The sequence below is a fragment of the Lampetra fluviatilis genome, chromosome 51 (genome assembly GCF_964198595.1).
Source record: "Lampetra fluviatilis chromosome 51, kcLamFluv1.1, whole genome shotgun sequence".
NCBI classification, from domain to species: Eukaryota; Metazoa; Chordata; class Hyperoartia; order Petromyzontiformes; family Petromyzontidae; genus Lampetra; species Lampetra fluviatilis.
The window spans coordinates 8,388,471-8,416,463 of record NC_136325.1 but is presented as its reverse complement, the minus strand read 5'-3'; the positions used below and the strand labels follow the sequence as shown (position 1 = coordinate 8,416,463).

The 27,993-nt window shown below is 54.0% G+C and overlaps 1 protein-coding gene across 1 annotated transcript in view; it reads right to left on the bottom strand.

Annotated features, from left to right (window-relative positions):
- Positions 1 to 27,993, bottom strand: part of LOC144948912 (phospholipase D1-like) — a 114,458-nt gene that overhangs the window by 22,201 nt on the left and 64,264 nt on the right. Inside the window, exons 3-11 of the mRNA XM_078878628.1 lie at positions 8,961 to 9,214; positions 7,848 to 7,981; positions 7,280 to 7,425; positions 5,787 to 5,925; positions 5,060 to 5,125; positions 3,637 to 3,695; positions 2,788 to 2,880; positions 1,944 to 2,096; positions 78 to 227 (exon numbers count right to left, since the gene is read on the bottom strand). Coding sequence (XP_078734754.1) covers positions 78 to 227; positions 1,944 to 2,096; positions 2,788 to 2,880; positions 3,637 to 3,695; positions 5,060 to 5,125; positions 5,787 to 5,925; positions 7,280 to 7,425; positions 7,848 to 7,981; positions 8,961 to 9,165 — 1,145 coding nt within the window. The 5' untranslated portion in view covers positions 9,166 to 9,214. The remainder of the gene's footprint in view (positions 1 to 77; positions 228 to 1,943; positions 2,097 to 2,787; positions 2,881 to 3,636; positions 3,696 to 5,059; positions 5,126 to 5,786; positions 5,926 to 7,279; positions 7,426 to 7,847; positions 7,982 to 8,960; positions 9,215 to 27,993) is intronic.

Below are 27,993 nucleotides of genomic sequence, written 5' to 3'. Positions count from 1 at the left end.
TTGCTCGAAATCCGACCGCCCTCCAAGACGGTGCGGGTGGCGACGACGGCGAGGACGCCCCGCAAGCCGCTCCTCACCATCTGACGAGCGTCTTCTCCCTGACCGGAGCGAACGATTCAAATCGGTTGGGCTGCATGTAGTCCTTGCCGTGCGTCTCCGCAAACTGCTGCAGGGACTTCCCCCACCACATGGCGTGGCGGAACGTGGGGCACTTGATCGTCAGAGTCCTGCGGGGGGGGGGGGGGTGAGGAGGTGGTGGGGAGGTGGTGGGGGGGTGGGGGGTGAGGTCAGGGGGGCGGTTGGGGGGGTATCGTGGAGAGGGACGGGGAGGTTTTGAGGAACGCGGAGTGACACGAACATTGGCCAGGATTTATTTAATGTATCGAGCTTACTGAGAACAGCCCCCCCAACCCCCCCGAATCCTCCCCCCCAAGAACCCAAAAGGTCCACTCATGCCAAACGGCCAGCCACAAACAGAACTCGTGAATGTGTAATAGACAACATTTACCATTATTCTCCACATTATGAGATGCTCCGGAAAGTAAAACATAACCCAAACTTGTGCTCGGTGTAAAATGAGATCATATAAACCCGGTCAAAGATGAAGATCGCCAGCACAGCCTCAACAGACTGTAGGGGCAAGTGCTGTTAGCGAGTAGCAGCACCTATGAAGGCCGGCACGGCACACGAGGTGGTGGGTGGCCAGCACCACGCCCGGCCGCCTTTGTCTCCCGAGTCCCCAAATTTACAAACCGCACCAGGTACTCATTTGAGGCCGAGTCGACCTAGGGGAGGCCCAGGACCGGTTCAGATAATCACCAACGGTGTTGGTGGGTGGGTGGGTGAGTGGGTGTTGTGAGTGGGTGGGTGAGTGGGTGGGTGAGTGGGTGGGTGGGTGAGTGGGTGTTGTGAGTGGGTGGGTGAGTGGGTGGGTGAGTGGGTGGGTGAGTAGGTGGGTGGGTGGGTGGGTGAGTGGGTGAGTGGGTGGGTGAGTGGGTGAGTAGGTGAGTGGGTGATTGAGTGGGTGGGTGAGTGGGTGGGTGGGTGAGTGAGTGGGTGAGTGGGTGGGTGGGTGAGTGGGTGGGTGAGTGGGTGGGTGAGTGAGTGGGTGGGTGAGTGGGTGGGTGGGTGGGTGGGTGGGTGGGTGAGTGAGTGAGTGAGTGAGTGGGTGGGTGGGTGGGTGGGTGAGTGAGTGAGTGGGTGGGTGGGTGAGTGGGTGGTGTGAGTGGGTGGGTGAGTGGGTGGGTGAGTAGGTGGGTGGGTGAGTGGGTGAGTGGGTGGGTGAGTGGGTGAGTGGGTGGGTGAGTGGGTGAGTGGGTGGGTGGGTGAGTGGGTGAGTAGGTGAGTGGGTGATTGAGTGGGTGGGTGAGTGGGTGGGTGAGTGAGTGGGTGGGTGGGTGGGTGAGTGGGTGGGTGGGTGAGTGGGTGGGTGAGTGAGTGAGTGGGTGGGTGAGTGGGTGGGTGGGTGAGTGGGTGGGTCGGTGAGTGGGTCGGTGAGTGGGTGGGTGAGTGGGTGGGTGAGTGGGTGGGTGAGTGGGTGGGTGAGTGAGTGGGTGGGTGAGTGGGTGGGTGGGTGGGTGAGTGGGTGGGTGGGTGGGTGAGTGGGTGGGTGAGTGGGTGGGTGAGTGGGTGGGTGGGTGGGTGAGTGGGTGGGTGAGTGAGTGTTTGCTGTTGTGATCTGCAGTGTGCTGTTGTGAGCACAGTGTAGATGAGGCCACTCGACAGCATCTGGTAGAACCGAGTCCTCAACACGAATGAGTGCAGCTCACAGGAACAGTAACCAACGGTGGCCGTAGTAACCAGTCACCGTGACGAACAAGGATTCATCTGGACTTACCGAGGCCAGAACAGGACTTTCAAACAACCCATGCCAACCACACCGCACCAACAGACGGACAGGTGAGATGGGGTGAGGCAGGCGAGCGGGAGGGCGAGGGTCTCACCTGGTCAGGTTCTGGATGACGACGCCACTGCGCACCTCCGTGTGCTGTTGGCCGATCTTGACCACGAAATCCGAGTCGAAGAGCATCACCGATGAGATCTTCCCCTCGTCGAGCTTCATGTAGAGCACGAAGGAGTCTTTCACCGCCAGCCACCTACAGCACGCCGCACCACCACAACCACCGTCACCACCGGTCGGTCATCCATCTTCTATGCATGTCTGGTGAACTTCTTTCGCACCGTACGTAGCCAACCGCGCTAATCGGAGGTGCGGGGGAAGGACAACAAACTAAACGCAAAAAGTCGTTTTAAAGAAGTAACTTTTCAATCTCGCTCTTCCGTCAGAGGTGATCCGCTCATCGTCAGACGTCCCCGTCTGGCCAGGATGGTCCCGGTGAGTTCATAGTGTGGCCGTGGTCAGAATTGGAATTCTAGATTTGAAGCTTTCGTGGCTGCAAGGATTCATACTCGTAGTTTTTTCGGTAAAGTCACGTAGGTAAAAAAATTAATTAAAATTAATTAAAATAAAATAATTAAAATCACGACGTTTCGGAGGCAACACAAGTCTCCGTCATCAGGTGGGACCGTCACAGTCAGATTTGCTGTATCAAGTGAGGCAGGGATTCCAAGATGCAAGTTCCTAAATACAAGTTAAGGGGGGAGGAGAGGGGGGGAGCTTATCAGAATGTGGTAGCCAATGAATGGAACGTATTGGGAGGGGGGGGCGGGGCTAAAAGAGAGCATGAGGTGTACGTAGATGTGTTTGTGCGCAAGCCCCTGTTGGTGCACATGATAACGTATTGGGAGGGGGGGGCGGGGCTAAAAGAGAGCACGAGGTGTACGTACCGTTTTGACCACCGGAAGCAGACCTCGCGCTTCCCGCAGCAGTGCAAGCCGGGCATCTTGTAGCCGCCCGATCGCTTCTCAATGTAGCCCTCGCTGCAACAGATCAAATCATTACATCGGTGAGGATTTAACTCCGGCTCCCGCCCATAACAAGCCACCGTTCCAAGGCCATTTGCATAGAATCAGAATTAGTATATTTAATTATACTGAAGGAATCCGATGAGCTATTAAACTCTTTTTCACAGATGTCCGGCATAGTTCTGGCCAAGCCCCCCACCCACCGTCCCTTTTCTTCACTTGCCACCGGCACCACCAAAAGTTTTACCCAGCAGCCACAGCTGCAGGCGACGGTGACCAATTATTGTGCGGCTGCTTGGGGAGATCACGGGGTCACGAGAGGTGGTGTCGGCTTGGGGAGGAGGCCTTCATCCAGCAGTGGATTGACCACGCCGACAATCATGATGACGATGGTGATGAAGTAACGCACGTATAAATAAAGGAAATCTCCTGCATCGGTGTCGTAATTAACCCAAGTGACTGAGCAAACAAAGAATACTCCGAAACTTTGCACCGAGGTTCCTGCAAATTGGTTCTTAGGCGTCGTCACCGTGAGCGCCATCATTGGTAGGGGCTGCCACCTGCTCCACTGTAGACCAAACCCAGATCGACACCTCACGCGGCACTGGGTCTATCATCAGAGCCACGTGGCAGCCTCCTGCAACGAGGTTCAACGCAACACCCACCGCTCGCAGATCAAATCGCTTCCAGCAACCGCCCGAAACACAGACGCCAATTCAAACCCGGGGACAGGCGGTCTCTTGCCGGAGATGTCAGCGAGATAAAACTCACATGCCCTTGGGGCCCAGGTCCGCGATGAAGGACAGACCGCTGACCTCCAAGAACTCCAGCTGCACCACCCAGGGAGAAGAGACGAGAGAGAGAGAGAGACGCAGGTGAGAGAGTGGATTCACACGCCGCGTAGAAACACTCCTTCGTGTAGTTGGCAGGCAACATCCAAACGCAGGAACCACAAAAGAAAAAAAAAGACAAAGATCCCCCGTATAGCCTGAACAGACTGTTGGGGCAAGTTCTGTTAGTGAGCACGTTTAAAGGCTGGCACGGCACACGAAGGGGTGGGTGACGAACACCATACCCGGCCGCCTTTGTCTCTCCAGTGGCGATGTTTACACACCGCGCCAGGTACTCGTTTGAGGCCGAGTCGACCTAGGGGAGGCCCATGACCGTTCCAGATAATCGTCACCGGCGTTGGCCGTGAGTGGGAATCGAACTTGGGTCACCAGGTTCGAAGTGCAGCGCGCTAACCGCTCCCACACACACGGGCGTCGTACTCGCCCCCCCCCCCACCCCCCCTCTCCACGTGCGCTGTGTCAGCCGTCATAGGCACCACTCGCTAACAGCACTTGCCCAAACAGGCCGTATAACCTACACCAGGGGATCTTTTGTCTTTGGAGGAGCTGTAGCCGAGGGGGGAACACGCACCCCCCGCCCCCCCCCCCTTCTCCGCCACCCACACCCCCCTCCCTTTGTAGCTCTGCGCCCTGAGCCCCTCCCCCTAGGCCCCTGGGCGCTGGCGCCGCTTGCGCTCCGTAGCTCCGCGCCACCGTTTCACAGCCCGTCGCGCTAACAGCCCCGCTTGTGATTTCGGAGATGACATAAAGGGGTCCCCCTTATCTGTGGACATGTGTCTCCTCGCTCGAGTGTGAAAGGTTGGCCGCGTGATGCCAAGGTTGTTTGAGCCAAGTGTGTGTACGTGCGTGCGTGCGCGCGTGCGAGTAGATAGCATCGAGGTGTGGTTTAATCTGCTGGGTGGATGATTGGTGAATCCAAGACGCTTCCCATACGAAACGGAAAAATCCACCGAGACGTGGGTCAAGGTCAACAGATCGTCGTCGTCGTCGTCGTCATCTCAAATATTCCACAAACTCTTGAAGATATTCCACGGCGAGGCATTACTGCCCAGGGACACGGCCGCTTCCTGGGCTCAACGTTTCCCAGCAAACATTTGTGGGGCTGTCTTCACCCGCCCAGATGTTGCCTGCCAAATCGAATGCTGCTGGCAAGCCAGCGGCACCACAAAGGCAACCCCTCCCCACATTAGGCAGGGCAGATTCCTCCAGCCTGTCTAAATAAAGATTCTAAATTCTGACAGCAGACGTTCACGGCGGCCTTGGGCGTTGCTGAACGAAGGGGTCGGGCCGTCGAACCGAGAGGGCGAACTGGTGGATGAGAACCACTCGCTGTAGTCCCTTACCGTGGCCGGGTGGTTCCTGTAGACGGGGTACTGCAGCAGGCCGCTCAGGTAGTTCTCGATTTGTTTCTGGAGCACACGGAAGCGGACACGTCACGGGCACAGCCGCACGTGGCCACGTCTCGCCTAAAAACGTGCTTTCATTTTTTTTTGGATTTCATATCTCATCATAATAATTGATAATCATTTACACTTCAATAGCGCCTTTCACTCACCCGGAGGTCACAAGGCGCTGTATATATCTCATACAATACAGGGTGGTTAAAAAAAATGCTAACACTTATATGGGACTATCGTCGACTATCTGTAACATGATAACTAATGTATGGTAATAGTTTCTAAAAAGTCAAAGAGTCTCCACTTTTTCGCCATCATTCTGCTCTCCAGGCACATTTCTTGTGGCATCGTTGCAAATTCTCAGACACATTCACATTCTTGTGAAGCCCCCTGTATACCCCGTGCGTGTTTTCACGTACGAGATGAATCTGCAGAGGGATTCCCGCCGCCGAGCGTGGGTGGCGTGGGCCCTTGGTGCGAGGATTTAAATGCCGCCCCCACCCACCCACGTCACATGACGTCCTTCGACAAGGCGGGTCACGTGCGCTGGTTTCGCGGTCCGAATTTGCCAAATCCGACAATGACCGCGTGGCTGCACTCACGCAGTTGCCCCGACTGTGTGAAGTCGCACCGCAACATCGGCCCGGCGAGCTCCGGCCGGGAACCCACCCACCTTACGGCTGGACACGTAGTCCTCCCTCCTCGCGAACGGATCCTCTCGCCGCGTGCCCTCCAGGCGGTTCGGCAGCTCGGGGATCTTGGAGTCGGCGCCTTCCCGCTTCGGTTTCACCGTGCGGCGGCGCTCGAGGTGGCTGCGGGCGGAGAACGGCGGCGTCGGCGGCGCGAGCAAGAGAGACGCCGTGCGGGTGCGCCGACGAGAGGGGGAAGACGCTGAGCTACGAGAAGCTACGAGAAGCTACGAGAAGCTACGAGAAGCTACGAGAAGCTACGAGAAGCTACGTGAAGCTACGAGAAGCTACGAGAAGCTACGCGAAGCTACGAGAAGCTACGAGAAGCTACGAGAAGCTACGAGAAGCTACGAGAAGCTACGAGAAGCTACGTGAAGCTACGCGAAGCTACGAGAAGCTACGAGAAGCTACGAGAAGCTACGCGCGCTCGCACGGATTGTTGTAACGGCTCAACCCCCCCTCCTTGCCGTGACCGCCGCAGCGTTGGGTGGAGGGGCGCTCATCCAGCAGTGGATTGACGACTGGGCGAGGGGCGGTGCGCCGCTCGAGGTGACGTCGTTCAACTCAAGCGCAGCACGGGCGGCTCGTCGATTGGCCAGGCAGACCCGCTCGTCACAAAAACAACCCCAAAAAGATGCTCACCTGCTTTTTGTAAACATCATCACCTGCGTCGTTTTATGTAACCTCTATTTATGGATGATATTGGTCGCGAAAGCCTACGTGTTAAACTGATAATTTCTCTTCACTCCCACTGCTCCCCCACCCCCCCAATCCCCCCCCACCATCCCCCTCCCCCATGCAGGCTTCTGTGCCCCCACCAATTTATTAGAGCCACCGGCAGCCACCGCACTGCCTCTGAAGAGAGCGTGCGCGATTAAAAACTAAACAATCATCGTCACCGTCATCTACAGCGTCTCTCTCTGCCATGTGGCCTCGCGCGGGAGGTGGGGGAAGGGGGCATGTGAGGGGGGCATGTGGGGGGCATGTGGGGGGGTCACGTGGGGGGGACACGTGGGGGGGGCACGTGGGGGGGGCACGTGGGGGGGGCATGTGGGGGGGACACGTGGGGGGGGCATGTGGGGGGGACACGTGGGGGGGCATGTGGGGGTGGGTGGGGGGGGCATGTGGGGGGAACACGTGGGGGGGGGGCATGTGGGGGGGCATGTGGGGGGGCATGTGGGGGGGGCATGTGGGGGGGACACGTGGGGGGGGGCATGTGGGGGGGACACGTGGGGGGGGGCACGTGGGGGGGGCACGTGGGGGGGCATGTGGGCGGGGGTGGGGGGTGCATGTGGGTTGAACACGTGGGGGGGGGCATGTGGGGGGGCATGTGGGGGGGGCATGTGGGGGGGGCATGTGGGGGGGGGCATGTGGGGGGAACACGTGGGGGGGGGCATGTGGGGGGGGGGCATGTGGGGGGGTCACGTGGGGGGGCCACGTGGGGGGGGGGCACGTGGGGGGGGGGCATGAGTCGGACCTGCGTGCGGGCTCCAGGATGCGGTGCAGTGCGCGGTAGCGCTGCAGGTCGTGGTGGAGCTGCTGGAAGTCCTTGTACTTGCGCTTGATGTCCCAGGAGAAGTCGCCGTGGGAGAACCGCACCGTGTACATGTTGGCACGTTCCATCTGCAGCGCGACGGCACGGGGGGGGATGGGGGGGGACGTGGCACAGAGGTGCGGTGAGAACGTGGGGCACGCGCGATCGGCCGCATCGGGTTCCCGTTACCGCGCTCCCGTTACCGCGCGCTCATTACCCTGCAGTCACGAAAGCTTTAAGTCAAGACCACCTGAATGTGACATTGTAGTCTTTTTGTTTGCTCCGCATCTGCACATCAGCAGCAGCCGTACGAACAACGAGGAAGACGACGACGACCAGTGCGGTGACCAGCGTGGGTTGTTGTTTAACAGAGAAAGAGAATAAGAGGAGGAGGAGGGTGCCGAATCCGAGTCTGGCAAGGAGCCGACAGCATGGACGGCTGGCGAGGGGAGTGAGGTGAGAGGGGGGGCGGCGTGAGGTGAGGTGAGGGGGGGGGAGCCCCCGCACAGACCTTCTTGGAGTTCCCCGTCTTCTCCACCTCGGTGACGCGGACGCGGATGGGCGCCGAGTCCAGGAACACGTAGCCCTGGGCGCTCTTCACCTGACTCAGGTGGAAGACGGCGACGAAGGGGATCCTTCCTTCGACTGCGCGCCGCGCACAAAGACAAAGGCCCCCCCATCGCCGTGACCGCCGGGGACAAGTGCCGTTGGCGGAGTCTGAAGACTTCCGTTTGGGTTGCGCGCAATCTGAGGTTTCATGTTTTTTATGAGCAGTGGGAGTTAGACAAATTGGACGACGCGGAGGAAACCCACGCAGAGCAGGCGGGAGGAGAGAGAGAGAGCGAGAGAGAGAGAGCGAGAGAGAGCGAGAGAGAGAGTGTTACGACGCATCAGATATCGGAATATTTATTGATGACTGGAGGAGGAATGTGATGGGCTATGAAGCTCTTTTTAATATTCTTGGTTCTTTCGGTAAAGTCACGTAGAAGGAAAATAATAAAATAATTAAAATAAAACATAATATAATAAAAGTCTCACGACGTTTCGGCCACAACGCAAGCAGCCGTCCTCAGGTGAAGAACAGAGCTGTCAGAAAGACAGCGTCCCAATGAACACCGCTAAGATTGGCAGCGTATTTTTAAGCTGGGTGGGAGGAGCAGAGTGCCTTGACAAAGAAGTTTACATATGAAGCTCTTTGTTTCAGAGATGTCCAGTCAGGGGTCACCGGGGTCAGAACGTTAAAACGACAAACGAGAGAGAAAAAAACTCGATAGGAGTGCAATATAAGAAAGGTAAACAAACTACTTTCAAAATGCACAAACGAAACTACGTTATCTTTCATCTTACCAGGTAGGGCCCACCGAGGTGTTTACTTAGTTTTCAGAAGTGACCCGGCCACAAATGACAGCTCAACAAAGGTGGCTTAATCACGTTGAAATTTACAGCAGCAAAACAATCAAAATAATCTCAATGCACGAAAAAAAATCCACGGTGGAAAGAGAGAGAGGGAGGGTGGGAATAAGGGAGACGCAAACTCCCAAAAATACAGCAGCAGGGCATCGTCAGGGGTTGGGATCGAACCCACAACCTCCCTGCAAGGGGGGCACCACGACCCGCCGCTCACCCGTCCGCCGGTGCGAGTCGGTCTCCTCGGTCGCTCCGAGCTCCTCCAGCTCCTCCACGCTCATCACCAGGTGGGCCATGCTCAGCGAGAGGCCGGGGCTCGACGGTGGTGGGGGACCGGCGCCGTTGGCGCTGTCGCTCGCGCCGCTGGAGATGTCCCGCGCTGCGTCGAGGGTGGCGTCGGTGCCGTTGGTCTGACGGGGCATGTCGGGCCCGGCGGAGTCACGGTCCCCTCCGGGACAGCAGCAGGAGGGCCTGCGCGGGGACACGGGGCCACGGGGGACACGGAAGGAAGAAAGAGATCCCCCCGGGCGTAGAGTTTAGCGGACCGTCGGGAGAAGTGCTGACATCGGCGCTGTATCCCCAGCGCCGATGTTGTTTACACACCGCAACAACAGGCGCTCGCTTTTGAAGGCCGAGTCGACCTAGGGGAGGGCCCAGGGCCAGTTCAAATATTCGATATTATTATTGGTCGCGAGCGGGAACTGATCTCGGCTCGCCAGGTTCGTGGTGCAGCCCGCCAACCGCTACGCTTCCGCGTAGCACACGCACACACGTTGTACAGGTCACACACACGCATACACGTTGTACGCGTTACACAGGACACACACACACACACACGCACGTTATACGCGTTACACAGGTTACACACACACACGCACGCACGTTATACAGGTCACACACGCACACACGTTATACGCGTTACACAGGTCACACACACATACACACACACGCACACACGCACACACACACGTTATACGCGTTACACAGGTTACACACACACACACACGCACGCATTCCCATGAAGCCAGATTATAGGGGCGCTGCCGTGGTTTAGTCAAGCAGCTTGGGCAAATAAAACCCGTGCCAAGCAATGCCGATCGTCGACAGGACGGCGGTGTGGGCCACGTGGCCACAGAGCCGCTGCGTGCTCACTGTCACTCAGCCGCGTGCGCGAGCCATCCGTGGTCATCACGGCCAAGGCCGCTGCCAAACGCTGGCGTTCTATCAACGCGTAGAATTCAATGCGCCCCGCGGTGTGAGGTTGATCGACGGAGCCAACGAGTTGAACCCGGCCACTCGCTCGGCCATCACCGCTGCGGTTTGATCACCGCTGCTATCGTTGGTGGTTTCTCGACAACACCCCGTGTTGAGGACTCGTTTCTGTACCAGACCATCACACTACAGGTCACGGCAACACACAGACTCACCACACTGCAGATCATGACAACACAAAAAGGCAAAGACCTCCCGTATAGCCTCAACATACTGTAGGGGCAAGTGCTGTTAGCGAGCACCTATGGCAGACGAGGGGGTGGGTGGCCAGCACCACGCCACCTTCGTCTCCCCAGTAGCGATGTTTACTACGCACCCCACCACGTACTCATTTGAGGCCGAGTCGACCTAGGGAAGGCCCAGGACCGGTTCAGATAATAATCGTCACTGGTTTTTGCCCGCGAGTAGGAATAGAACCTCGCGTCGCCAGATTCGTAGCGCAGCGTAGCGCTGACCGACGACCCGAGTTTGCTTCCCGCTCGAGGCAGACATCAATACTTCTTCACCGACCATCACGGCGAAGCGTGTGGTCACGCACACGCCCCATGATCGACCTGGCACGGGGGCGTCGTTTTAATCCAGCAGAGAGTTAAAGAGGTTTTCGTCGTTATTAATTACTGTAGGCTTATCGGGTATTGGGGGCAAGCGCCTTGTTCGGGAGCACCTATGAAGGCCGATGCGACACGCATCCAACACCACCACGCTTCAGCTAACATCTCGCCACAGTGGTGAGATGTTAGCTACCTCGCCTGGTATGCAGGAGGTCGTGGGTTCGATTTAAAAAAGAATATTTAGAGTTTGTACATTCTCCCCGTGGTCGCGTGGATTTTTCTCCGGGTCCTCCGCTTTTTCCCCCTCAACATTTAGAATCAACAACATCACGCGTTGAGAGTATTTGGCTGGTGCTATAAATGCCCACGTGACAATCCACTTCATTGGGCTATCAGTTGTGGCCAGGTTCGTTCCTGAAAAAAACCCAGCTACGTAGCTCAGTGGGCCCTTACCTGGTTAAAAAATAAAAATAGTTAATAGTTCAGCTTGGGGAGTGTCAAACGCTTCGCTTTCCAAACCAGTTGACATCGCCACCGGCTCCGGCTGCCCATTGTCTATCCGCCTAAACGAGAGAGACTTACTGAGTACACGAGCCACACGGCTAATTGCCCGCGAGATACGGCGTGCCACGTTTAACCCCCCCCCCCGCGTCATTCGCCGCGTTTAACCCTCCACCCCCCCCCCCCCGCGTCAACCCTTTCCCCCTAACCCCCCCGTGTTTAACTCTTCCCCTCCACTCCATTCCTGCACCACTCCAGCCACGCCAGCCATGCCAAGCACGCTGGCCACGCCGCCCCACTGTGCTTGGGACCCACAGCCTTACAAGTAGACCCACAGGCTGGTATCGCACCCACAGCCTTACAAGTAGACCCACAGCCTTACACGTAGACCCACAGCCTTACACGTAGACCCACAGGCTGGTATCGTACCCACCGCCTTACACGTAGACCCACATCCTTACAAGTAGACTCACAGCCTTACAAGTAGACCCACAGTCTTACAAGTAGACCCACAGCCTTACAAGTAGACACACAGCCTTACAAGTAGACCCACAGCCTTACAAGTAGACCCACAGCCTTACAAGTAGACACACAGTCTTACAAGTAGACTCACAGCCTTACAAGTAGACCCACAGTCTTACAAGTAGACCCACAGTCTTACAAGTAGACCCACAGCCTTACAAGTAGACTCACAGCCTTACAAGTAGACCCACAGTCTTACAAGTAGACCCACAGTCTTACAAGTAGACCCACAGCCTTACAAGTAGACACACAGTCTTACAAGTAGACACACAGTCTTACAAGTAGACTCACAGCCTTACAAGTAGACTCACAGCCTTACAAGTAGACCCACATCCTTACAAGTAGACCCACAGCCTTACAAGTAGACCCACAGCCTTACAAGTAGACACACAGTCTTACAAGTAGACTCACAGCCTTACAAGTAGACCCACAGTCTTACAAGTAGACCCACAGTCTTACAAGTAGACCCACAGCCTTACAAGTAGACTCACAGCCTTACAAGTAGACCCACAGCCTTACAAGTAGACCCACAGTCTTACAAGTAGACCCACAGCCTTACAAGTAGACACACAGTCTTACAAGTAGACACACAGTCTTACAAGTAGACTCACAGCCTTACAAGTAGACTCACAGCCTTACAAGTAGACCCACATCCTTACAAGTAGACTCACAGCCTTACAAGTAGACCCACAGTCTTACAAGTAGACCCACAGCCTTACATGTAGACCCACAGCCTTACAAGTAGACCCACAGCCTTACATGTAGACACACAGTCTTACAAGTAGACCCACAGACTTACAAGTAGACCCACAGTCTTACAAGTAGACACACAGCCTTACACGTAGACCCACAGTCTTACAAGTAGACCCACAGTCTTACAAGTAGACCCACAGCCTTACACGTAGACACACAGCCTTACAAGTAGACACACAGCCTTACAAGTAGACACACAGCCTTACACGTAGACCCACAGTCTTACAAGTAGACACACAGCCTTACAAGTAGACACACAGCCTTACAAGTAGACACACAACCTTACAAGTAGACACACAGCCTTACACGTAGACCCACAGTCTTACAAGTAGACCCACAGCCTCACAAGTAGACACACAGTCTTACAAGTAGACCCAGAGCCTTACACGTAGACCCACAGTCTTACAAGTAGATCCACAGCCTCACAAGTAGACCCACAGTCTTACAAGTAGACCCAGAGCCTTACACGTAGACCCACAGTCTTACAAGTAGACCCACAGCCTTACAAGTAGACACACAGCCTTACAAGTAGACCCAGAGCCTTACACGTAGACCCACAGTCTTACAAGTAGACTCACAGCCTTACAAGTAGACCCACAGTCTTACAAGTAGACCCACAGCCTTACAAGTAGACCCACAGCCTTACAAGTAGACACACAGGCTTGCAAGTAGACACACAGCCTTACACGTAGACCCACAGTCTTACAAGTAGACCCACAGCCTCACAAGTAGACACACAGTCTTACAAGTAGACCCAGAGCCTTACACGTAGACCCACAGTCTTACAAGTAGACCCACAGCCTCACAAGTAGACACACAGCCTTACAAGTAGACCCAGAGCCTTACACGTAGACCCACAGTCTTACAAGTAGACCCACAGCCTTACAAGTAGACCCACAGTCGTACAAGTAGACCCACATCTTCTTGGTTCTTTCAGTAAAGTCACGTAGAAGGGAAGTAATAAAATAATAAAAATAAAACATAATAAAACAATTCTCACGACGTTTCGGCCACAACGCAAGCAGCCGTCCTCAGGCGAAGAATGAGACATTATCAAGCTAGGAGCTTATATAGGTGTAGCGAGGAGGAGCGCCTTAACAAAAGAATGTGCATATGAAGAGGAATTTTAGCATACCAATGGGCAATGCGTAGGAGGGGGGGCGGAGGGGTTTCAAAGTCCCATTATGCCCATGCATTATGCAGGATCAACAGCACCACGGGGGGGGGCGCAAGGAACAACGTTAATAAAGGAAAGGAATGTTAATGATATGTAGCTGCATTTACCAAACAACCACGTAGAAAACCAAAGTAAAAACTACATAAAAAAAAACTAAAATATAAACTGATACTTACTATACTCTACAATAAGCTGAGTTGCTAACAACAAATAATAAATTACAATTCTACGTCGTAAGAAGTATATAATATACTTCCATCTAAACTTTATTCTCTTAGCATATACAGTACTATATACTGCCATAGATAAACCCAACATTAAATTATATACTGTATTGCTGTAAACAACCCTATACTTTATACATTTTAATATAACACTATGTATTATTCAACTCACCCTAATGTGTATCGAAATGGTTTATTACGTCCTTCCAATGATTGCTAAGCCTGAATCCATCTTCTCGGTTAAAATTGTCTCTGTGTTTGTATATGTGGATCGCCTCATGAACGAATCTCTCATGATAGCCAGATGGCTTGCAGAGAACCTCCGTCTTGGAGAAGTCAATGTCATGTGAGCCCACTGAGTTGTAACAGTGGTCTGCCACGGCTGAGGTGTTTGTCCTACCGTGTTTTAGATCAGCTTTATGTTCACGAATGCGGTCTGAGACGTGTCGTTTGGTTTCCCCAATGTAACTGCTACCACAGAGGCAACTTAGTTTGTAGACGCCAGGGTACTGTATGTCTGGAATCACATCTTTTACAGACGGTACCAGATCACGGATTTTATGTACTGTGTTGAATCCGTGATCTGGTACCGTCTGTAAAAGATGTGATTCCAGACATACAGTACCCTGGCGTCTACAAACTAAGTTGCCTCTGTGGTAGCAGTTACATTGGGGAAACCAAACGACACGTCTCAGACCGCATTCGTGAACATAAAGCTGATCTAAAACACGGTAGGACAAACACCTCAGCCGTGGCAGACCACTGTTACAACTCAGTGGGCTCACATGACATTGACTTCTCCAAGACGGAGGTTCTCTGCAAGCCATCTGGCTATCATGAGAGATTCGTTCATGAGGCGATCCACATATACAAACACAGAGACAATTTTAACCGAGAAGATGGATTCAGGCTTAGCAATCATTGGAAGGACGTAATAAACCATTTCGATACACATTAGGGTGAGTTGAATAATACATAGTGTTATATTAAAATGTATAAAGTATAGGGTTGTTTACAGCAATACAGTATATAATTTAATGTTGGGTTTATCTATGGCAGTATATAGTACTGTATATGCTAAGAGAATAAAGTTTAGATGGAAGTATATTATATACTTCTTACGACGTAGAATTGTAATTTATTATTTGTTGTTAGCAACTCAGCTTATTGTAGAGTATAGTAAGTATCAGTTTATATTTTAGTTTTTTTTTATGTAGTTTTTACTTTGGTTTTCTACGTGGTTGTTTGGTAAATGCAGCTACATATCATTAACATTCCTTTCCTTTATTAACGTTGTTCCTTGCGCCCCCCCGTGGTGCTGTTGATCCTGCATAATGCATGGGCATAATGGGACTTTGAAACCCCTCCGCCCCCCCTCCTACGCATTGCCCATTGGTATGCTAAAATTCCTCTTCATATGCACATTTTTTTGTTAAGGCGCTCCTCCTCGCTACACCTATATAAGCTCCTAGCTTGATAATGTCTCATTCTTCGCCTGAGGACGGCTGCTTGCGTTGTGGCCGAAACGTCGTGAGAATTGTTTTATTATGTTTTATTTTTATTATTTTATTACTTCCCTTCTACGTGACTTTACTGAAAGAACCAAGAAGATGAATCCCTGCAGTCACGAAAGCTTTAAATCGAAAAAAGTAGACCCACAGTCTTACAAGTAGACCCACAGCCTTGCAAGTAGACACACAGCCTTACAAGTAGACCCACAACCTTACACGTAGACCCACAGCCTTACAAGTAGACCCACAGGCAGACATCGTACCCACAGGCTCACATCCCCGGTGAACATATGGAACGTTGGGCCAATGTTGGCCCAAAAGATCGTCCAACAGTTTACCAGTTTTAAACCGCATGCCAACACTGCACCTTTACGTGGGATACCACCCACAGACTAACACAGCACCCACAGACTAATACAGAACCCATAGACTAACACAGAACCCATAGACTAACACAGAACCCATAGACTAACACAGAACCCATAGACTAACACAACACCCATAGACTAACACAGCACCCACAGACTAACACAGAACCCACAGACTAACACAGAACCCACAGACTAACACAGAACCCATAGACTAACACAGCACCCATAGACTAACACAGAACCCACAGACTAACACAGCACCAACAGACTAACACAGAACCCACAGACTAACACAGAACCCATAGACTAACACAGAACCCACAGACTAACACAGCACCCACAGACTAACACAGAACCAACAGACTAACACAGAACCCACAGACTAACACAGAACCCACAGACTAACACAACACCCATAGACTAACACAGAGCCCATAGACTAACACAGAACCCATAGACGAATGCAAACCCCCAAGAGACCAGCACATGCCACCTGTGCTCTGCGCGTGAGAACTTCAAGTAGAGCAGGGTATTGATTATCGCTATAAAATACTGTTACGGTTCGGCTTATCCACACGCCGTGCTGACTGCATCGCACCCACCATTTACGGCCGGTAAATTCAACACTCGGGCTGACGCGCCGCGCGCGGTCAATAGCAGAGTGGGGCCGCCAGATCGATACCGGGGGGCACTCCTCACCCATCACCACCACCCACCACCACCCACCACCCACCACCACCCACCACCATCCACCCACCACTCACCCACCACTCACCCACCACCACCCACCCACCACCCACCACTCCCACCACCACCACCCACCACCATCACCCACCACCACCACCCACCACCATCACCCACCACCACTCCCACCACCACCACCCACCACCCACCACCCACCACCCATCACCACCCACCACCACCCACCACCCACCACCACCCACCACACCAGTCGTTTGCTCGGTCGAACATTCGCCCCGAACCCCCCCCCACCTATCCACCCCACCGCCACCCCCAGGAACACTCACGATCTTTGTTTTTTAATCACCACCCCCACGCCCCTTTCTCCCTCCACGAACTGGGTGGTCAGTAAATGCGCGCCGCATCAATAATGCACCGGCGGCAGCAGGCAGAGCGCAAGGCGGCGAGCGAGCGAGCGAGGGTCCATTACAGCCACCGCGATGAGACACCCGGTCGGATCATCGAGCGCCGCTCGGGCAACCACAGTTCAACATTTTTTTAGTTTCACGCCAAAAAGTCCGCCGGATTCTCGCCGGCATCTCGATCCGCGCTCAACACGACTCGATGCGATGATAATTAGAATGCACGCGCGTGTCTTTCTCTTGTCGTGCTCTACCGCCGCTGCTTAAAAGCCTCGTCGGCTCAGGTCTACTCACGTCACCATCTCACGTCGCACGGTTCGAAGGGCCACCCCCGTGGCAGCTGTCCCTGTGTGGACCAAGGCCACTGCTCAGCGGACACCCTGTAAGTGGGCATTAGTCTACCGTCAGCAGCGGCGGGCGGTGATTGCCGCTGTGTGTTCTAGCCTAGGGCACCCCCAAGTGGCAGCTGTACCTGTGCGGCACAGGGTGTCTGAGCACCTGGCCTGCCAGTGGGCATCGCTCTGCCTGCAGGGGGCAGTGCGATTGCTGCTTTGTGAGTGATTCCAATTGAGGAATGTGCTGTGCAACTTCTTCAAATGTGGCAACTTTGGACCGTGACGCTGGCACACGCAGTGGCCTACTCATCTATGGATCATGACGCTGGCACACGCAGTGGCCTACTCATCTATGGATCATGACGCTGGCACACGCAGTGGCCTACTCATCTATGGATCATGACGCTGGCACGCGCAGTGGCTCTACTCATCTATGGACCGTGACGCTGCCACACGCAGTGGCTCTACTCATCTATGGATCATGACGCTGCCACACGCAGTGGCCTACTCATCTATGGATCATGACGCTGGCACGCGCAGTGGCTCTACTCATCTATGGACCGTGATGCTGGCACGCGCAGTGGCCTACTCATCTATGGATCATGACGCTGCCACACGCAGTGGCCTACTCATCTATGGATCATGACGCTGGCACGCGCAGTGGCTCTACTCATCTATGGATCATGACGCTGGCACACGCAGTGGCTCTACTCATCTATGGATCATGACGCTGCCACACGCAGTGGCCTACTCATCTATGGATCATGACGCTGGCACACGCAGTGGCCTACTCATCTATGGATCATGACGCTGGCACGCGCAGTGGCTCTACTCATCTATGGACCGTGACGCTGCCACACGCAGTGGCTCTACTCATCTATGGATCATGACGCTGCCACACGCAGTGGCTCTACTCATCTATGGATCATGACGCTGGCACACGCAGTGGCTCTACTCATCTATGGATCATGACGCTGCCACACGCAGTGGCTCTACTCATCTATGGATCATGACGCTGCCACACGCAGTGGCTCTACTCATCTATGGATCATGACGCTGGCACACGCAGTGGCCTACTCATCTATGGATCATGACGCTGGCACACGCAGTGGCCTACTCATCTATGGATCATGACGCTGGCACACGCAGTGGCTCTACTCATCTATGGATCATGACGCTGCCACACGCAGTGGCCTACTCATCTATGGATCATGACGCTGGCACACGCAGTGGCCTACTCATCTATGGATCATGACGCTGGCACACGCAGTGGCCTACTCATCTATGGATCATGACGCTGGCACACGCAGTGGCCTACTCATCTATGGATCATGACGCTGGCACGCGCAGTGGCCTACTCATCTATGGATCATGACGCTGGCACACGCAGTGGCTCTACTCATCTATGGATCATGACGCTGGCACGCGCAGTGGCTCTACTCATCTATGGATCATGACGCTGGCACGCGCAGTGGCTCTACTCATCTATGGATCGTGACGCTGGCACGCGCAGTGGCCTACTCATCTATGGATCATGACGCTGGCACACGCAGTGGCTCTACTCATCTATGGATCATGACGCTGGCACACGCAGTGGCTCTACTCATCTATGGATCGTGACGCTGGCACGCGCAGTGGCTCTACTCATCTATGGATCATGACGCTGGCACACGCAGTGGCTCTACTCATCTATGGATCATGACGCTGGCACACGCAGTGGCCTACTCATCTATGGATCATGACGCTGGCACACGCAGTGGCCTACTCATCTATGGATCATGACGCTGGCACACGCAGTGGCTCTACTCATCTATGGATCGTGACGCTGGCACGCGCAGTGGCTCTACTCATCTATGGATCATGACGCTGGCACACGCAGTGGCCTACTCATCTATGGATCATGACGCTGGCACACGCAGTGGCCTACTCATCTATGGATCATGACGCTGGCACACGCAGTGGCTCTACTCATCTATGGATCATGACGCTGGCACACGCAGTGGCTCTACTCATCTATGGACCGTGATGCTGGCACACGCAGTGGCTCTACTCATCTATGGATCATGACGCTGGCACACGCAGTGGCTCTACTCATCTATGGATCATGACGCTGGCACACGCAGTGGCTCTACTCATCTATGGATCATGACGCTGGCACACGCAGTGGCTCTACTCATCTATGGATCATGACGCTGGCACGCGCAGTGGCTCTACTCATCTATGGATCGTGACGCTGGCACACGCAGTGGCTCTACTCATCTATGGATCATGACGCTGGCACGCGCAGTGGCTCTACTCATCTATGGATCATGACGCTGGCACACGCAGTGGCCTACTCATCTATGGATCATGACGCTGGCACGCGCAGTGGCTCTACTCATCTATGGATCGTGACGCTGGCACACGCAGTGGCTCTACTCATCTATGGATCATGACGCTGGCACACGCAGTGGCTCTACTCATCTATGGATCATGACGCTGGCACACGCAGTGGCTCTACTCATCTATGGATCATGACGCTGGCACACGCAGTGGCCTACTCATCTATGGATCATGACGCTGGCACACGCAGTGGCTCTACTCATCTATGGATCATGACGCTGGCACGCGCAGTGGCTCTACTCATCTATGGATCATGACGCTGGCACACGCAGTGGCTCTACTCATCTATGGATCATGACGCTGGCACGCGCAGTGGCTCTACTCATCTATGGATCATGACGCTGGCACGCGCAGTGGCTCTACTCATCTATGGATCGTGACGCTGGCACGCGCAGTGGCTCTACTCATCTATGGATCGTGACGCTGGCACGCGCAGTGGCTCTACTCATCTATGGATCATGACGCTGGCACACGCAGTGGCTCTACTCATCTATGGATCGTGACGCTGGCACGCGCAGTGGCTCTACTCATCTATGGATCGTGACGCTGGCACGCGCAGTGGCTCTACTCATCTATGGATCATGACGCTGGCACACGCAGTGGCTCTACTCATCTATGGATCATGACGCTGGCACGCGCAGTGGCTCTACTCATCTATGGATCATGACGCTGGCACACGCAGTGGCTCTACTCATCTATGGATCATGACGCTGGCACGCGCAGTGGCTCTACTCATCTATGGATCATGACGCTGGCACGCGCAGTGGCTCTACTCATCTATGGATCGTGACGCTGGCACGCGCAGTGGCTCTACTCATCTATGGATCATGACGCTGGCACACGCAGTGGCTCTACTCATCTATGGATCGTGACGCTGGCACGCGCAGTGGCTCTACTCATCTATGGATCATGACGCTGGCACGCGCAGTGGCTCTACTCATCTATGGATCATGACGCTGGCACGCGCAGTGGTTCTACTCATCTATGGATCATGACGCTGGCACGCGCAGTGGCTCTACTCATCTATGGATCATGACGCTGGCACGCGCAGTGGCTCTACTCATCTATGGATCATGACGCTGGCACACGCAGTGGCCTACTCATCTATGGATCGTGACGCTGGCACGCGCAGTGGCTCTACTCATCTATGGATCGTGACGCTGGCACACGCAGTGGCTCTACTCATCTATGGATCGTGACGCTGGCACGCGCAGTGGCTCTACTCATCTATGGATCATGACGCTGGCACACGCAGTGGCCTACTCATCTATGGATCGTGACGCTGGCACGCGCAGTGGCTCTACTCATCTATGGATCATGACGCTGGCACGCGCAGTGGCTCTACTCATCTATGGATCGTGACGCTGGCACGCGCAGTGGCTCTACTCATCTATGGATCATGACGCTGGCACGCGCAGTGGCTCTACTCATCTATGGATCATGACGCTGGCACGCGCAGTGGCTCTACTCATCTATGGATCGTGACGCTGGCACGCGCAGTGGCCTACTCATCTATGGATCATGACGCTGGCACGCGCAGTGGCTCTACTCATCTATGGATCATGACGCTGGCACGCGCAGTGGCTCTACTCATCTATGGATCATGACGCTGGCACGCGCAGTGGCTCTACTCATCTATGGATCGTGACGCTGGCACGCGCAGTGGCCTACTCATCTATGGATCGTGACGCTGGCACGCGCAGTGGCTCTACTCATCTATGGATCATGACGCTGGCACGCGCAGTGGCTCTACTCATCTATGGATCATGACGCTGGCACGCGCAGTGGCCTACTCATCTATGGATCATGACGCTGGCACACGCAGTGGCTCTACTCATATATGGATCATGACGCTGGCACGCGCAGTGGCTCTACTCATCTATGGATCATGACGCTGGCACACGCAGTGGCCTACCCATCGGGATTCTTGGCATCAACTGCGAATGAAGCGGACGGTGTGTGGTAGTAATTTATGGTTCCACGCACACCGCAGCATTCCGTGATCAGAATCAGCATATTTATTTATCCTGGAGGAATCCGACGAGTTATAAACCCTTTTTTCCATAGATGTCCAGTATGGGCATGGGGTAAGAACGTTACATCAACAAACAATAAAAAAAACACGCAACATGATAGTCGTGCAAAATACAAGAAAGGTAAAACAAATGACCCAAACACACAGAAAACAAAAACTAAACTATCCTTACGATACCAGGCAAAGCTCACCGAGGCATTCACTTATTTTTCAGAAGCCACCTGGCTGCCACAAGTTGACAGGTTAACAAAGTGGCCCATCATTTGGACATTTACAGCAGCGAAAATAAACCAAATAATGTCGGTTTCGAAATTGTGGAGGGAGGGGGGGGGAAAGAAAACCAGAGGACCTGGTTGAACTACGAGTGCCCTCCACACCACGCCAGAGGCCCGATGCTTTCGTGATAACGAAGCCATCGAGCGAGTTGCATAAGCGCACAAAGATCAAAGACAAAGATTCCCCCGTGTAGCCTGTAACAGACTGTTGGGGCAAGTGCTGTTAGCGAGTAGCACCTATGAAGGCCGGCACGGCGCACGAGGGGGTGAGTGGCCAGCACCACGCCCGGCCGCCTTTGTCTCCCCAGTGGTGATGTTTTACACACCACACCAGGTACTCATTAGAGGCTAGGACCGGATCAGATAATCGTCACCGGTGTTGGCCGTGAGCGGAAATCGAACTCGGGTCGCCGGGTTCGTAGCGCAGCGTAGCGCTACCGCTCCCCACAAATGGACACGCACACGGGGGGGAGGTTCAGGGTAGCAGTGTCCCCTATCGTCACGCTGCTCACGCATTGCCGCCTGCCACAGAAAAAAAAGGCACCCGGCATCTAGCGTCATTGGAGTTTGGCAGCTCATCTGTTAGCTCGGTGAGCAACGAAACGATGAAGCATGGCGACAGAGAGAGAGAGAGATGCACGCCAGGAATTGCAATGAGAAGAGATACATAAGAACGCACACGGATTGGAGGAGCCGCGGAGACGAGATTTTAACCACATCGCCTGTTGTTCTATCCCGAGCCTGATGCCTGTTGTCGATTTGGAGTTTGCATGTTCTCCCCGTGGTCGCGTGGAATTTTCCTCCGGGTCCTTCCTTTCACATTTAGAAACATGCATTTAGAGTATTTGGTTGCTTTACATTCCTACGTGATGAGCCACTTCTTGTTGAGCTATTGATGGCCTGGCCGCTTCAGTCGTGGGACCTGAACTGGTCAAATTAAACTAAAATAGTTTCTTCATGATAACGTTTTTGGGTGAGATCGCGTTATTTATAAATGTGTCATAACCCTCCACACACCCGACACGGCCAATCAGCAAAAAAGTGTCACGTTGACAAAGACAAATAGTTCACTACTTTAACCCACCGGTGTGTTGAAGAGTGAAACCACAACATTTAAAATTTTTGAGTAGTACTGTGACGTTTCGCTGGTAATTGCATCCAGCATCATCGGGAAATTCGCCAGAATGGTAAATTGCCCGTCGTACTTTATTATGAATAATATTGGTCGCGAAAGCCTGCTACGTGTTAAACTAAAATAGTTTCTAATAGTTTCAATATGCAGGTCAATCGCACCGTCTTGTGACAAGCCAAGCGGGCCTGTGCAGGCCGGGCCGCAGGTACGAGACCCGCGATGGAGCGGCAGCGGCCCAGGGAAGGGGGGCTCAGGGGGAAGGGGGGCTCAAAGGGAAGGGGGGCTCAGAGAGAAGGGGGGCTCAGAGAGAAGGGGGGCTCAGAGAGAAGGGGGGCTCAGAGGGAAGGGGGGCTCAGAGGGAAGGAGGGCTCAGAGGGAAGGGGGACTCAAAGGGAAGTGGAGCTCAGAGGGAAGGGGGGCTCAGAGGGAAGGGGGCTAAGAGAGAAGGGGGGCTCAGAGAGAAGGGGGGCTCAGAGAGAAGGGGGGCTCAGAGGGAAGGGGGGCTCAGAGGGAAGGGGGACTCAAAGGGAAGTGGGGCTCAGAGGGAAGGGGGGCTCAGAGGGAAGGGGGCTAAGAGAGAAGGGGGGCTCAGAGAGAAGGGGGGCTCAGAGGGAAGAAAGGCTCAGAGGGAAGGGGGGCTCAGAGGGAAGGGGGGCTCAGAGGGAAGGGGGGCTCAGAGGGAAGGGGGACTCAAAGGGAAGGGGGGCTCAGAGGGAAGGGGGGCTCAGAGGGAAGGGGGGCTCAGAGGGAAGGGGGGCTCAGAGGGAAGGGGGGCTCAGAGGGAAGGGGGGCTCAGAGAGAAGGGGGGCTCAGAGAGAAGGGGGGCTCAGAGGGAAGGGGGGCTCAGAGGGAAGGGGGACTCAAAGGGAAGTGGGGCTCAGAGGGAAGGGGGGCTCAGAGGGAAGGGGGCTAAGAGAGAAGGGGGGCTCAGAGAGAAGGGGGGCTCAGAGAGAAGGGGGGCTCAGAGGGAAGGGGGGCTCAGAGGGAAGGGGGGCTCAGAGAGAAGGGGGGCTCAGAGAGAAGGGGGGCTCAGAGAGAAGGGGGGCTCAGAGAGAAGGGGGGCTCAGAGGGAAGGGGGGCTCAGAGGGAAGGGGGACTCAAAGGGAAGTGGGGCTCAGAGGGAAGGGGGGCTCAGAGGGAAGGGGGCTAAGAGAGAAGGGGGGCTCAGAGAGAAGGGGGGCTCAGAGAGAAGGGGGGCTCAGAGGGAAGGGGGGCTCAGAGGGAAGGGGGGCTCAGAGAGAAGGGGGGCTCAGAGAGAAGGGGGGCTCAGAGGGAAGGGGGCTAAGAGAGAAGGGGGGCTCAGAGAGAAGGGGGGCTCAGAGAGAAGGGGGGCTCAGAGAGAAGGGGGCTAAGAGAGAAGGGGGGCTCAGAGGGAAGGGGGGCTCAGAGGTGAAGCGACGGGAGTCGGACCGCCTTGCGAGCGGCTGCCCGGAGGATCGATGGCGTCGAGCGACCATGAGGGAGGGACGGATGGCGGCGGCTTGCACGGGGGGGGGGGGGGGGGGGGGGGAGATCTCCATCCAGCAGTGGATTGACCATGGCGAGCTAATTAATTTTTGTGACGCGTCCTGGCCGGATTGGACGACGGACGGTGGTCTTGACTCATAAAGGAATGTGAGCTTGGGGGGTCTTGGGGGGGGGGGGGGCTGGCTTGAGGGGGATTGGGGCTGGCTTGAAGGGGGGGGGGGGTTAGCTTTAGGGGCGGGCGGGGGGAGCTTGGAGGGCGGGGGAAGGGCACGTCCCCACACAGCACTTGCAGCAGTAGCCACGAACGATCCCCCCCCCCCCCACCGCTGTTCCCATCGTCGGCTTTGCCCCGTTCGCTGAACGCCACTGCGTAGTTGTACCCCCGCCCCCTCCCCCGCTGTCACTAAACACGCCACGTGCGAGTCGCTCGCGGCTCCCTCGTGGACGCCAGGACCCCCCCCCCCCACCGCGTCCACGTGGGCGACACGACGGGACGAGTCGCGAGTTTTTGTTGCGTCACTGCGATCGGCACCACCCACCCCCCTACCCCCCCCGGAGGTTCCCGGCGTCGTTAATCCGGCACGGGCGTTCGTGACATCCCTTCGCTCGATGGAATCAAGGAGACGCCGCGCGCCGCGCGCCACTCCCCCCTCCCCTCCCCTCCCCCACGAATCGACTCCAGGCAGAAGCTTAGCAGACAAGCCCTCGGCCGAGTGTTTGCGTACTGCGCAGCGCACACACCACGGAGTTGCCTAAGCTGGGATTGAAGCCACATCCCAGCGTGGCTGTCACAGAGAGCTTCTCTCTTTCTCGCTACAAAGACTGAGATCAACCACCCCCCGCTCCCCTCTTCCACCTCCTGTCCCTCTAGAGTAGGGGTGGGGAACCTTTTTTTTTTGCCAAAGGCCATTTGGATATTTATAACACCATACAAAATTACAAACTTTAAAATTAGCCCGTTATATTTGGTCAAACATTTAATCAACTCGCCCCTAATGCGATGACTGGAACTGCTTCTCTTGGCGAGGCGTGTGATGTTAGCTGGTGTTGATGATGTTGCTACTCGCAGCTGCTTTTCCAGGTTTGCTCCTAGATTTATTGAATTTCGAGTCCTGCCTGCGGTTGCCTTGGCAGGGCCACACCAAATGATTTCGCGGGCCTTAGACGGCCCGTGAGCCGGACGTTCCCCACCCCTGTGCTCTCTAGCCTTGAAAGATTGTTGGGGCAGGTGCTGTTGGAGCGCGTAACACCTACCAAGGCACGGCGAGCAACCACCCCAGTGGCGATGTCTACACACCGCACCCGGTACTTTGAGGCTGAGTCGACCTAGGGGAGGCTCAGGACCGGCTCAGTTAATCGTCACCGGTGTTGGGCGTGGGCGGGAATCGAACTCGGGTCGCCGGGTTCGTAGCGCTAACCGCTGCGCCACTGCTCCCATTTTTCTCTTCACATACCGATAGACACACAACACAGCTGATCGAGAATGCATGCACCTCACGTATTATTATCAGGCGATCTGCCTGCACAGCCAAAGTCATCGACGTCATCTGGCAGCACGGTGGTCACGCTTGCAGCTCCCAGCAAGAGAAAAACAACATTTGCCTGGGTTAGATTCCCGACTCGACTTTCTATGTACGTACGGTGTGTGTACGTACGTGTGTGTACGTGTGTGTACGTGTACGTGTGTGTACGTGTGTGTGTACGTGTACGTGTGTACGTGCGTGTGTGTGCGTATGTGTGTGTGTGTACGTGTGTGTACGTGTGTGTGTGTCACAAAAAGTCAGACCCCCCCTCAAATGACGTCACAAAGCTCTGCCCCCCCCCTAGATATAACATCCTTAAAATCGCTTTAAACTATTGTCATTGTAGTGCGTATTTAATGTGGCGCTGCACTCTGATGTTGTAGGAGAAAACATTTATTAAAAAGTCTATTTAATTAAGTAGAACGTGTTGTCTATATTTATTTAAAGTTGCGCATTTTGATGTGACGTCACATTTCTAAACACCCCCCTCTTGTCACACATCGTCACAAATGTCTGACCCCCCCCCTCCTCCCAGGTGCGTGACGTCATTTATGGACGGCCCCGAAGAGTTACCCACACTCCACCCCACTACACGGTGTGTGTGGGGGGGGGGATTCGTTTCAATCAACAGGTTAGTGCACGGTGGGGTAAAGTGTGGGCACTGCCACCCCTTTTCAATAATAAATTAAATGTATAAAGCGCCCCTAAATAATTCTAGATTTGAAGTTTTCGTGACTGCAAGGGTCCATACTCTTTGGTTTCTTCGGTAAAGTCACGTAGGTAAAAAATAAAATAAAAATAACAGAAGTGAAGACGGAAGCTTGTGTTGCCTCCGAAACGTCGCGATTTAATTTAATTTATTTTTTTATTTTTTTACCTACGTGACTTCACCGAAAAAACCAAAGAGTACGCCCTTAAATATTCGTTCTCAGGGCGCTGTGCACGAATCGACGGAGGTAGTTTAACATCAACCATGGCAAGAGGAAGAGTTGAAGAGAGGGAAAGTAATTTTAAACGGAGACTTTTTGTTGTTGTCGAGATTTGAAAATCTGTAAAGTGTCTTGGAAATGCCCTGACACCGAAGGGGCAAGGGAGGCTTTCAGAGTTTGGTTGCCGCAATTGCAAAAGTGTCGTCACCACCCCCGAGTGTGGTGCCCAGAGAGAGGGCTGAACTATTTTGGGAAAATATAAAATTCTAATTTTTCTGACAGATATTACGATTTGCGATTACATTTTTTAAAGTCAAGCTTCAGTTCAATATTCACTGTGTAATAGATTTAAAACATGTGGTGGAGCATTACCACGTGATGCCATGAAAATATGAACTGCTCTATATATTCTAATGCAAGGATGAGAACTTAAAAGATATGAATTGCTTCCAACATGTATTTATTAAAATGTTTGAATTGAAATAGAACAATCAAACATAGAACAATTGTTAAGTTAAATAAATAAAGTTATAATAATACAAAATAAAACAATTCCAATAAGAAAGTAGCAGGACTTTTAAAATCGCAAAAAAATCGCAGCATTTGCAATTTGCTAATCGCATTGTTTCAAATTGCGATTTTGATTTGAAATCGATTCATCGTTCAGCCCGACCCAGAGACCGCGGTGACGGCGAGCAACGCGCAATCTGAGGATCTTAGCGATCTTGGTGGACTGAACATTCGTGGCCGAAGGAGGTCACGGGTGTAGGGGAGAAGCAAGTCCGTTTGAGGCCTTCAATACCAGCAAGAGAATATTTAAATCAATACGGGGTACGAGCAGGGAGCCAGCAAAGCGACAAGAGGACAGTTGTGTGATGTGGATTCCCAAAGGGTGTAGCGGTCAGCACCCTGGCGGCCCGCATTGTGAACGCACTGCAGCCTATTCAGGAGCTTGCTCAGGGCTACTAACAAGTAAACCCGTAAAAACAAAGTTTTTCACTATAAATCCTTTATATGCGTGGCATCGGGGTGGCTAGAGTCCTCTCGTCCTCTGGCTTGAGATGGCTGCCACCTATGGGTCAGATGATTGTCTGGCAGCATTAAACAATTGATAATTAAATATTTAAAAAAATTTCCCTAAACAGTGTCACGCACAACGAGTCTATGTGCAAAATGTCAGCTCGATT